Source organism: Lutzomyia longipalpis, chromosome 2 (assembly GCF_024334085.1).
Source record: "Lutzomyia longipalpis isolate SR_M1_2022 chromosome 2, ASM2433408v1".
Taxonomy (NCBI): Eukaryota; Metazoa; Arthropoda; class Insecta; order Diptera; family Psychodidae; genus Lutzomyia; species Lutzomyia longipalpis.
In genome coordinates, this window is record NC_074708.1 from 26,658,523 (window position 1) to 26,671,235 (window position 12,713).

The following is a 12,713-nucleotide window of genomic DNA, read 5'->3' on the forward strand; positions in this document are numbered from 1 at the left end:
ACTAAGGTTTTTAAGCCTAAACTGGCTAAAATAATTAAGGTTCATTGTCTCCGTTTATTTTTTTATAAAAAAAATTTGTCCAATTTTTACAATTTATCGCCTTAAAGAAGATTCTATCGAGATCAAAACATCGTTGACAATTAATACAAAGTTTAATAAAAAAAAAAGCTCGCTTATGAGCTTTAACGATTATTAAGCATTTTAAAACCTTTTAAATAGACGAAAATCCTTAATTTTTTTCTCCACAAATCTCCATATTTTAACATGTAAATTAGCATAAAGTTTCGGTGAGAATAATTTTTTTAATTGAAACTGCAACCTATTTTTTTGCCCAACTCTTTTACAGAGCGAGCAATTCACCAAACACGACAATCGTCCGAAGGATCTCCTGCTGAAGCCCCTATCTTCGGCGGACTTCCAATTGATTGCCCCGACAAATAGCAATTATTTGCAGCATCAACACGACATTGTGCCAAATGGTGAATTGGATATAAATGTGCATGCAATTAAAACTATGCTGATGGCGACACGAGTACCCGAAAGTTGTGTCTGAAAACTTTTGCGGAATACCTCCATTCCCTGAATGTGGGAAAAAAAAGCTCCGCATGGGGGATGGAGGAATTTTATGCATATAACGAGAGAGATATATAAAAACCTGATACTCTTTGTAGTGCTGTTGCAACAATGAAAATTTTATTCATTGAGAATGTTTTCTGGTGGATAAATCAAAAGAAGAAATTTCGAAGAGAAAAAATCGCGCAGCAACTAAAAGAGAAAAACTAAAAATCATAAGACAATGATTATATTATAGATTTTATGGAGGAAAAAATAGATAATTCTTAGGTATTTATATATACAATTAGTTTTGTATTAAATGACACAACAGTGAAACAAGTGCTACAAGCACAGAAAGTGACTATTTGTACCTTCTTTGAAAAGTGAGAGAAAGAGCTGTAAAATAGCATTTAAAATGAAGAATTGTAAAAGATTTTAGGCGAGTTCGTATCAAACACATATGTATAAAATCGGCTGATGTGAGAGAGAAGAAAATGAAAACATATTGCCATGTAAATCATCAAAAGGCATTAATTAAGTGGGCTGAAAAGGGGAGAGGTGAAAATAAGGAGCACAAGGGAAATATCTAGTTAATGATATTAATTGATTGGAGTTTCTATATAGTGTTTTTTCCAGATGAGATACCACAACGCCAAAATAATGAAAATTCAACGGAAATACCGTCAAACCGGGTTATTCAGGGCGTTTTTTAATTAAAATTTCATCAAGTAAAAATTACATTTTGCTTTATTTACTGATTAGAATGCTTTAAAATATTTTTTCAACAGGAAAAATGTAAAAGATTAAAACGAATAAATGACGGCTAAAAGAAGGGAAAAGCTTTAAGTGAGAAAGTTATCCAATTTACCCCAAATGGTGGTTTCTTTTTAATTTATTTATTTGGTTAAATGGTTGTTTGGAAAATTAATAAAGATAATTAAAGTTAAAACACTGCCAATCAATACTTTAAAAAATCATTACGAAATAAGTCTGCAAAGTTGGAAAGAAAATCCTTTGATCTTCTGAACTTTTATTGTTGGTATCAAATTACGTTTTGAAAAGTTTGAAAGGAATTGTTTTATTAATTTAAAATAGAAAAGTTATTAGGTTTTTTTTTTAATAAAAGGATTTTTTTAGATTATCATAGATTTTTATTGTAGGAAATTACCTTTAAAAGAAAAAAACTGTGTTCAAACTTAATTTATTTAAAAGAAAAATCTATTTTTATTACGTTTGAAAAGAAGACCAGTTCAGTCAAATCCAGCCAAAAAAAAATATTTTTAAGAAAAACAATTTTTAAATTTTCCCTGCTTTTCCGGTCGTTGCCAGGGAAGAAAATTTCGTCCAAAAGAAAGACGTACTTTCCAAAGCTTTCATCCCTTATCCGGGCCTTCCTCAGCGGCTGGAAGTTTATTTTTAAACAATTTTTAAACTTTTAAAATTTTAAGATACCTACTTAAACAAATTTTCCAAACAACCCAAAAAAACAAATAAAAACATTATTTGTCAAAAAAACATTCTTTTCAAAGTAAAAAAAAAAATATCACATTGTAAAAAAAAAACATATCTTTTTAAAATATCACGCGCAAAATTTAATTTAAAAAAATTTATCATCTCGAAAAAGATGTTGTGATAGCTTTATTATAATTAAGAAAAACAACAGATATTTTAACCCGAATGCTTCCTTGTCTAGGTATTTGATCCTTTGAATCCAAAATTTAAAAAAAAATGAAAAGAATGAAAAACTGTATAAAGGAATTCTTATAAAACAAATAGATTATAAAAAAAAGAATTAAATTTCTGTAACCACGATTAAAAAGGAGGAAAAAATCAAATTAAGCTTTTTATTTGGATTTTTCTCTTCTGCTGGAAAATGTTTTTTAATATTAAAAAAGAAGAAAGGAAGGAAAATGGAATTAAAAAAAGGAGAAAAATGCTTGTGAGAATTTACTTGTTGTTGGTGGAGAGCCTGTGAATGTGCTTTGCTTCGACGATAAACATCCCAAAGAGCACGGCGGTTCCCGGCCGTATTCCATTTCGGCCAAAATGTATTCCGCGCGGGATTCCCGCTCAGGCACCGTATGGTGCACCATATATGATGGTATTGGGAAAAATTTGGTACCCAAAATCGGGTCGTGGCTCCATAGCAGGTAAAATTTTACGCCTAAATTAGGGAATACCATAGGGATATCCGTATGGTGTCTGGAAACAGCCTCTGCCACGACTGAAAAAACTCCTACATGTAGGCAAAATTTTTGACATTTTTTTTCTCTTTCCCTCTCACTTATCTTTCTTTCTCTCAAACACATTATTTTCTCTACCTAATGCTCTCCTTTTACAATAGTGTTCCCTTTTCTATTTTGCCTCACCGGGAGGCAAATGGCCAAATTTCATGGAGATGTACTTTGGCAAAAATACCTCGTCTTGGCAATAATATTCACAAAGAAAAATTCACGCGTTTTCACGCGTGAAAAACATATGCGAGATTGATTTTCAGATAGGATATAGATTAGAAGAGTCATAAATGACCTTCTCATTTCATAAAAATTAATATTTCTTTGAAAAATTAGACAATTAAAAAAATTCAAATTATACCCACATCATTATGCTTATTTAATACAACATTGCATTATGTTTCTTATGCTAGAAACATTATTAAAATGGCATAAATCGCTTTAGTTTTCAATAAATAAACTTTTATAAAATATCCATGCCACGTGTAGCTGAAAATAACCTCAAAAGGACAACCATTCGTCGAATACATGAAAAAGCTTTGCATTTCAGTACAATTTTCTTCAGCACATAAGAGCATTTTTTATGTTGCTGACGCATTTGCTCTAAGAAATCATTGGGAAACACATCTTGTATTCAGCATTAAAAATGATAATTGAAAAAAAAATCAGAATTATTAAAAATCTACCTGAAATTGGGAGGTCTTTTCTTTGAGCTGCATTATTGTTCCCTCGAAAAATATGCTAATGCTAATTGCTAATTCTTCGAAAAGTCCAAGAAGTATCTCTCATATTGTAAAAGAATTACATGTTTTAAAACTTTTTCAATGGAATTCTAAGAACAATCAGGTAGATATCTAGTTTTTATTACCGGACCCATTTGCTAACTAAATCTTATGTAGGTAAAAATAATTAAAAATATTTGTACCTAATATTAGGAAACTTTATAATTATTCAAATCAAATGATTATATTAAATTCATTAAATTAATAATGACATTTTTGCGAAATGCGATAGTGTTTTTATGTTGGTATTAAAAGAATAGTTTTTATATTTCCTTTAAACTAATAATTCTTTATATTATTTGGGTGGCTTTTTAGTTAAATTTTGAATCATGTTTTCTAAAAATAGGGTGGTCATACCCAAAAAATGACAGAATCACATAAACAATCCTTCCAAAATTATTTAATTTCAAGAAAATCCTAATAAATAGCGATTTTGGTACCAAAAAGAGCATAAAATTATGTTCAATGATACTCAATTTAATCCTTAAAATATGTTTCAATGATTTCTTTTGTCTATCTTTTGCGAAAAATTGTAATTTATCAAAGATTTCGGATTGTTTACAGTCCGTAGCTTGTCCGGAGAACATCTTCCCGGATACATCCAAGAATAGGTTAAGATAAAAAAATTATTTTAAAACACATCATAAATTCATAATTTGATTAAATTTTAACATAAATTTAGAAAACTATCAATAAAATATTAATTATGGATTAATACTCTGAAAATGATTTGAATATTTTATGATTATTATAAAACCACGTGTTCTGATATTTTAAAACCAAAATTCACGCGTGCCACGCCTGTATTTTGGAACCAACGTTGAGCCGTAATCTCTAAATTTTTTGGATCCAAAATTCACGCGTAGCCACGACTCTGTGTTGGTACCAAAATTGAGGCATAAACTCCGATTTTTGTTGGACCCAAAATTCACGCGTAGCCACGACTCTGACTCTGTGTTGGCACCAAAATTGAGGCGTGGAGCAGACTGATCACGACTGATTTTGTTAATTTTAGATAATTTACAATTATTTTAATCTGAATACATCTGATCCATCATATATTATCTAAAACTAATCAAAAAAAATTGCCAAATATTTTTAATTCTTCAAAATATTAGAAATTGTACTTCAGTCGTGGCACACTCCGTGAGTTGACACCATATGGATAGGTGTATGGTTATCCAAAATGGCTAGAGTCGCCGGCGTGCTCCTTGGGTATGTTCCCCTTGGCCAGCCTCCATTGGTGCTGGACATGTTCAATTCCATGGGAAATTGTATTAATTCTGTGCCGGGTCCTCGGGGTACTTTTGGACGGGCGACTGTGCTGCGGGGGGTTGGTGTTGTGCCAAAATAAGCCAATTGTAAGATAATAAACTAATTCTGCACCACTAAGCAGCGAACAGCCGAGAAAGAGACCGGCAATCCCGCCGAATGCAACTGCAACCCATATTGTGTGGGAAGAGATGGAAAGGATATTGTTTTGTTGGGTCCAACCACCACACTTTGGCAACACTCTTCACGGGCCATCGATCAATAAATAAGTGGTGCAAACTCACCCATTAAATCCAACCATCCGAATGTTAGGTCCGTCCTGTACCTCAGCATGGTTGATGACTTGAAATGAATATCCAGTGCTACTGAATTATTGCTGGCGTCCCTGCAATGTGAAAGTTCAAGCTTTTAGTATGTGCAACACATACCATCGACCTACATTTCACATCGTACACACAGAGCGAGGCGACACTCACATGCCCAGAATCTCAAACACCTCAATGCTGTAGTCAATCCGGGAGCATTCTGCACATCAGGCCAGATGGCAAAACCATGGAGGAAGCATGAAGAAGAAGAAGGATGTGAGAAAGTTTGCAAAAGAGGGAATCGCGGTGTGATAAATATTCGCCTTGGCGTGAAAATGATTAAACCTGGCAAGCATGGGCACATTAGTCCCTCCTCATTTACATCGAAATACTCATTTTCAATTGGCGGCTTCTCGTAATTGAAAATATCTGTTGGTATGGCGGGTGGCGTGTAATTAAAATGGAATGATAACAAATTAAAAGTAAACCACAGCATAAATTTTACACTTGACTACCAAATTGTTTAAGTTGGGTTTGTTTGATGCCTCCTCATCATTTCCCATCACTATCATTTTCCTCTTTTCACACTCAAACACTCACACACATAAGTACGCTTCTATAGAGTATTAAAAGTAACTGACTAACTAACTAACTAAAGCACTAATTTATTCACATTCTGTCCCCAAATTACGGGAGCTTTTGGGTGAGATGGTTCAGAGTACGAATTTATCAAACTAATATTTAATTTAAATATTTTTTAAAGATCTCAAAAATGCAACAAAATTACGCAAAGTTAGATAAAGAGCAACAAAATCTTTTAATAAATTAAGTAAGAATTCACTAAAAGCAATCAAGAAGGGATTTAGAGGTACAAAATAAGATTGAATTGCGTAAAATGTGCGAAATTCGTTGAAAATATAGGAACAAATATTAGCAAAAAATATGGGTATGGGAACGTGGCCTAATTCCGACTTCCAAAAGTCCGCGCAGAATGAGAAAAATTGGTATAAAATAAAAAACAATATTCTAAAATTTGGTACCATTTTAAAGCTCATTTAATGCTCTTTTTACTCCCATAACTTTCTACTTTTAAAGTTTTATTAATTTTAAGAAATAGCGGATTGAAAAAGGTCGAAGGAGGTCAGAATTGGACCACGTTCCCTTAAATACTTGTCTTAATTCTAAATTTAAAAAATATTCAAATATTGGGCCTTATTCAGCGACCAACAAACTCTTGAAATCCGCTTGAAATCTTGAAATTTCAGTACGAAATTCCAAGATTTCAAGGGTTGCAATTATTCGGAATATTCAAGAAAATGATCGGAAACTTTTACTTCTAACATTAGGTACACGTTACATTAACGCTCTGCAAGTCTCTTTGTTGACTTAAGCTCATAAAATTAACATAACATTTTTTTTTCTTAAAATTTATATAAATTTGGTTAAAACAGGGGGTAGACAAAGACTCTATTTCCATAGGAATTCACTGCTCACTCGCTGAGACACCCAGGAAAATGCTTCAATCTGAAAAAATCCACCACCACTGGATAGATAATTTAATATTCTATCGATTGATAGCTTTTGAGGGGTGTCTCACGAAGATTAATGCACTAAAACTGATTTTAAAAATTTTGATGCACTTTTTGGAAATAAAGTGACGTCATTTTCTTCCTTTAATTTCTCTGCAAACCGTCCGCCATTATTTGCTGTGTTCGAGTAAAAAAGGGCTTTGTCTACCCCCTGGGTTAAAAGAAGAATTTTAGAATTTTTTGTGTGATATTTTATTGTTGGGAATTGATTTTCCAAGCAAAATTTCGATATAATATTTTACAAAAAATTATTTAAAAAAACGCATTTTCAGATTAATCCTCGCATTGCCATGAGGAGTAGGTCACTGACCCCAGAGATATATTTCGAGCTAATACGCCCTAATTCTTAGAGATTTAGGAATGATTTTTTGGAAATAAGTTCCTTGATTATCTGAGAATATTGTGTCAAAATTTCAGGTCAATCCGTCCAAGAAAAAATGTTATTCACAAAATGTAAGAAGAAGGAATTCAAAAATTGGTATAACGGTCAAATTTTTCAGTTTTCTCTTCACTTTAACAAAATCTTTGTTTCTCTCTAGGAGATTCTAACCTCAGAAAATCATTGGAAAAATCATCAAAAAATTCATCTAACATTTATTTTTCTGTTCTAAAATGGATAAAAGACTTCTTAGGGAGTATTAAGGAGTCAATTAAAGCTCTTTTGACCGAAAGAATTTGATTCTTTTGCGAACAATTTTTTGGGGTCGGTGACCTGCCCCATAGTTAAATTCGAAAAACTTAATCTCTGGATAATTTAAAATTTACATTATTGAGTACCTATCATTGAGTAATTTTATTAAAAATTTTAACATGTCTGAAATTCTTTAAAACAAATTGAAAACCTCAGACTTTCCCCCGTAGAGTGGGGTCAGCATGTATGCATTATATGAACATAATATGGAAAATTGATTGGTGTTGTGTATGGAAATGAGTCAGATTGAATATTAGTTTGGTGATAAATTAATTTTCTAATGATGCATTTTGTTGTCAGTGAGTCTCACACACGCAATTACCGTTGTATCGATTTAGGCACATGAGACCGCTAATGCTACAGGGCGCGTAAACACCTGGAATGTTATTTAAAGAGCCATATGAGTGGGCGAGAGAATAGCCTCTAGAGCTATGGGGGAAGGTAGGGTTGAGGTGGGAAAGGGGTCCACAGGTAGATGAGAGTGGGTGGATGAAATGCCTTGTTAAAGGTTCCAGTCAATTTGTCACTGCATAGCTGAGTGACGAGGATTGAATGGCTAGCCACCCACTGACTTGTCAATGCACACCACTCAATAATTCATCCCGCCAGGACCTCAGGCGTTGCATTGATTGGCGAGCTTTTCGAGGGTTGGGGGTGGGGTTGGATTGGATGAGGGGGGGGTTCACGATGGGGGATCTTTTCGCAATGGGAGGGCTTGTGCCACACTTACTGGAGGGATAGAAGAAGTCCAGAGTGCAGTTGCAGTAGTGCATCATCGCACGCTGACGACATTCAGCCATGCAGTTGGCACGCAAGTACGGAAGTCCTTCCAAATTCATAACTTCCTCTGCGTGCGATGAGATTTCCTCCTTAAAAAATCAAGGAAAAATTTGAAAATTTGATTTGAGCGCTTTATTATGTATTAAGAAAGAGCTTAAATTGATTTGAAGCTTTGATTTTTTTGAAAAATATTCTTAAAAAAAAAGTTCAAAAATTAATTCAAAAGCATTGTCAGAACACTGAAACAAATCCTAAATTAAGGCCCTTGAGGGCTCTTAATCTTGCAACAAGGAGGAAGTTCCTTTTAAAACCACACTGATCACACAAACTTGGTAACTATGTAGTATACAAAACTCCCTGAATTATCCTTAATCCCTTTGATGAACTTGCAGGGAAAGTTCATTCGCGGGAACTCTTGCACACACACAAAGTGAAAATCCACCCTTTTTCGCAAAGGAAAAACAACAAAACAACATTCTTCAGCTGTAAAATTTTAAATACATATCTCTCTAAAATCCTTCATTCCCACAAATAGAAGGAGCAGCATTCCTTGTGTTGTGGCATCACCACGGGGCTTATCTCGCTTGAATTCGCACTATATGTTTGTGCTCCTACTATATACCTTCATTGGCAATCAGCTGCAGAAGAAGTGCAAGAAGTGCAATTCTTCCCTCAACTCCCCTGGAGCTATTTTTCTTCACACAAAGTCAAATATAAAGCTCTCCTAGAGAGGGGGGTTGCTCTCTCACACTGTGTGTGTGGTATTAGGGAAGTTAAGACCCACCCTTATAAGTACTATACTCACTATATGTGCTAGTCATTGTAAGTATTTAGTAGGTAGTAGGTGGACAGAAACTCTATATCGGAAGTGTCCAATGGGGGATACTCACTTTGTAGATACATTGACGCTCTGTGGATGTTAATCTTCTTACGTCAGATGATGCATAAAATGCCGTGGGCTGAATGCCAATAGAGATACTCGTTGCCACAGGTATAAACTTTGCCTGCTGTGGCCACTCGTACGGATGATGGACAATTGCCTTATTGAAAGGGGTCAGTAAAGGGCATTAATTAAGTGCTCTCCACCCTTATTTGTTCTCAAAAGCTCCCAAAAATCCACCAAAAAGCCCCCACAAAAGCTCCTAACAATTGAAAATTCCAAAACTAAAATATATTTAGTTTTAAACTTAAACACAATGCGAATAACATTAAAATTTTATTTGAATTTGAGAAGAATTCCCCACATGATACGTCCACCAAATTAATTATGCAAATTCACTTTTAATCCATATCGATGGGAGTTTAATTTGCTAAAAACCACAAAGCGGTTTTGTGACAATTTTGGTTTATGGATTTTAATATTAATCCCATTTATTATTCAGAGCTTTCATGTGTAAGAACACCACTTCAAACCATTATTGTAATTGATTTCAATGCGTGAGATTTGGGATTAAAAAATCTCCCCAAATTTGAAGTATTTTGGGGGGAATTTGGACTTACCAGGACTCCTGAGGGGTAGGTGTAGCGACGTACAAGGGCTGGATGGACGTGGAGAAGACCCCTAAAGCCACTCCATTCGCCAAAGCTCGTTGATCTCCAAAGGGTTGTTTCTTCAGACTGATGTGCAGATAAAATCAAAATGAGTGAAACGTGATTAATACTTCATCTTATTTGTTATCTCCTAAATTTAAATATATTTTTTTTTAACAATCAAAAAGCTTTTGAAAATGAGTTTTGGACAGTTAAAGAATCTGAAGAAATTATGAAGATTCAGATTGAAAGCCTCTTCATACCTAATGCCTAGAGACGACTAAACTCGCAGATCTGAAGAGAGTACAACATCAGAGGCACAGCCACAAATCTATTTGAGGAGTTTTTTTTTATAAAATCTTATTCCCTTTATTTCTAATTTCAAAGACACATTAAAAATTGATTAAAAACGATTTAAAAATTTAAAAGTTTTTGAAATATTTATCTTCTAACATTTGATGTTGTTTTTTAATATTAATATTTAATTTTTATAGTATTATAAAAATTATTATTTTATTTATTTATTTATTTTAATATTTTATTTATTATTTTTTTATATCATATAAATCAATATTAAAATTAAATTAAAAACGTTTAATGTTTGATGTTTCTTTTTGAACACTTAATGTTTGTTTTAACATCTATCGTTCCTTTTCCAACATATAGTGATTCTTTTCAAACATTTAATATATTGTTTTTAACTTATAAACTACCTACATTTCTTTTCAAAATTTGTCATTATTATTAACTTTTGCAAATTTTCTTTCTAATCATTTTAAAAAATTTTTTCAGTTTAAGAAGAAATTCCAGAACTTTGTAAAAAATTGTTGAAAATAATTGAAAAATAAAATTTACTTTCGGATCATTTTGGATACTTTTAAAGCTCTTTTAAACACTTACATTGTTATGAGAAGTCTCCTCATTTGAAGCCGAATTGAATGAATAACAAATACCATACTCTGTCTTTTGCTGATGAATAAAAGAAATTAAATAAATCTATGAAAAACATGCAAAAAAATTCTTTAAGAAAAATTAAAAAGCTTCAATTTTAATTAAAACTTAAAACTTAAAAAGTAAATAAATTCATTTCGTACCAATTTGAAATTTTCACAGCAAGAAAATTGATTGCTTTGCCACCAACATTTCTCAAACAACTCCTCACACGTATACCGCAACTGCAAAAATCACCAGAATTAAAAAAAAATCACTTCAATCATGAACATTAAAGAAAGGAAATTTCGCAGAAAGCTTTCACCTCAATGATCAATTTGGTGATGTTGAGTCCTTCGAGTGCGGACAAATTTCTCCCTTTAAGTGAATCAAATTCTTCAAATGAACCAAAATCGAGGACTTCCAGTGCATTGAGAAGCAACCGGAAACTCTCAATGTCCTCTTTAGATGCATTCGGTAGGAATCTGTGTGAGGGAAGAAGGAGCTTTTGCTGTAAATGTGTCGTTTTGCGGGAAAAAAAGAACGAGAGCTTTTACCTTTTCATTGTTTGATTTACTTTATGTGTATTTATCCGGTGACTGTTGCAGACTGAGATTGCTGGATATGGGATTTCATACACGTGGACATTCGTGCTTTCAACTACAGTGGACAAGGGGCTGGTTTGGTAGCGATTAGAAATTAAGATAGACACGCTGACTGCTCCGTACATCGCAATGCTAATTATGATGGCCCAAGCCAGTCTGAAAAATAATTAAATTATCCAAGGAAAAGCTTCATTTCTATGAGCTTTTAATTTATACTTCTTTAAAAAAATTATGATTAATTTTTAAACCTCCTGATCAATTGAAAAGGATTTTTCTCCCCATAGGAAACAAACCATTTATAAGAATATACAATTTATGTTGAAAGAAAAATAAATCCAAATAAAAGCTCTTTGCTATGTATATAAATTCTCAAAGTTTAGAGCACCGAGAGAAGATGCGCTGAATTGAGAAGGAAGGAGCTGTCTTCCTCGTGGAAGCAAAGTGTGCAGCAGAAGGGACATTTTGCAATTGTCCGTGTGAACGATAAGACAAGTCGAATGTGGACACAGAGAGTCTCGCAATTCCCATCCCATCTGGTGTGGCAAATCGATTCCGGAGGTAAATTATGTTGCACGGAGAAGGCGAGAGAAAAGAAAATAATAAAGTTCACCCATCCCCCCCCCAAAGGGTGATTTATCGATTCCGAATAGGAAGAGACTCTGGCGAGAGAGTCAATCCCATGGACTTGGCCATCAGATTGGCGCTTAACATGTGCGGTGGTGGTGTAGGTATGTGTGGATCCTCACCTCTCGCTCCAATGTAATCCTCGATGCGATAAATATCGCAAACCATGGATGGAAGTACTGTCGCAGTAGCGAATAAAAATGTTGTCTCTCGCTTCGTCTTTCTTCTGCTCCTTCTTGACCATCTCAGTCAATTTCCACGCTTTTCGCCATCGCAGGCGCTTCACTACCCCCCTGGTGGAGCCCTTAAGGGTTGAAGGGACCTTCGAGGATTGAGAAATTTTGGCGGGAAGCATCACCATTTGCACACACCTCGTGCTTTTTGCAAAAAAAAAACTCTTCACAACCTTTGCGCGGTGCACACTACTGACCCACTGACACGACTGTACGTAGTACCTATAAAACAGAACACGGACCCCCGGTGGCACAAGGCGCCAATGAGGGCGGAATTGGTGACAGGCCAGGAGGAAATTGTTGGACAAGTGGACAGCTGCAAATTGCTGTACGAGAGCGAAAGGAAATTGTTGGACCATTATCCGAGCTGACATATTGTCACATATCAGGAACAATGTGTGTGAAATATTTTCCGGGCTAAAGAATAAAACAACCCCAACCCCACACACACGGTAGAATAATTGAATTTCCCACCCAATCACCACAGCGATTTATTCCCAATATACCTTGAAGGATTTATGCCAATGAATGTCCTTTTGCTGTGTGAAATCCTTCCTGTGTACGAGAGGGCCCTTTTGTGATT

The 12,713-nt window shown here is 34.2% G+C and overlaps 2 protein-coding genes across 3 annotated transcripts in view; one reads left to right on the top strand and one right to left on the bottom strand.

The window, feature by feature from the left end:
• The window catches only part of LOC129789849 (hemicentin-2-like), a 50,829-nt gene extending 48,439 nt beyond the window's left edge, over positions 1-2,390 (top strand). The window contains exons 19-20 of one of the 2 annotated variants that reach the window (XR_008750513.1): positions 347-1,630; positions 1,663-2,390. Coding sequence is in view for 1 of the 2 variants with exons in the window: in XM_055826926.1 (XP_055682901.1) it covers positions 347-553 (207 nt within the window). In the remaining variant the exon portion in view is untranslated. Of the gene's footprint in view, positions 1-346 lie in introns of both variants that reach the window. The other variant, XM_055826926.1, reaches the window with a different exon arrangement.
• Positions 2,391-4,748: 2,358 nt separating this feature from the next.
• LOC129791215 (uncharacterized) lies at positions 4,749-11,398 on the bottom strand. The gene is made up of 8 exons (XM_055829284.1): positions 11,226-11,398; positions 10,994-11,153; positions 9,709-9,825; positions 9,099-9,248; positions 8,159-8,297; positions 5,320-5,368; positions 5,128-5,228; positions 4,749-5,008 (listed from the first exon to the last, which is right to left on the bottom strand). The coding sequence occupies exons 1-8, from the start codon at positions 11,396-11,398 to the stop codon at positions 4,749-4,751; spliced, it is 1,149 nt and encodes a 382-aa protein (XP_055685259.1).
• Between the last annotated feature and the right edge of the window lie 1,315 nt (positions 11,399-12,713).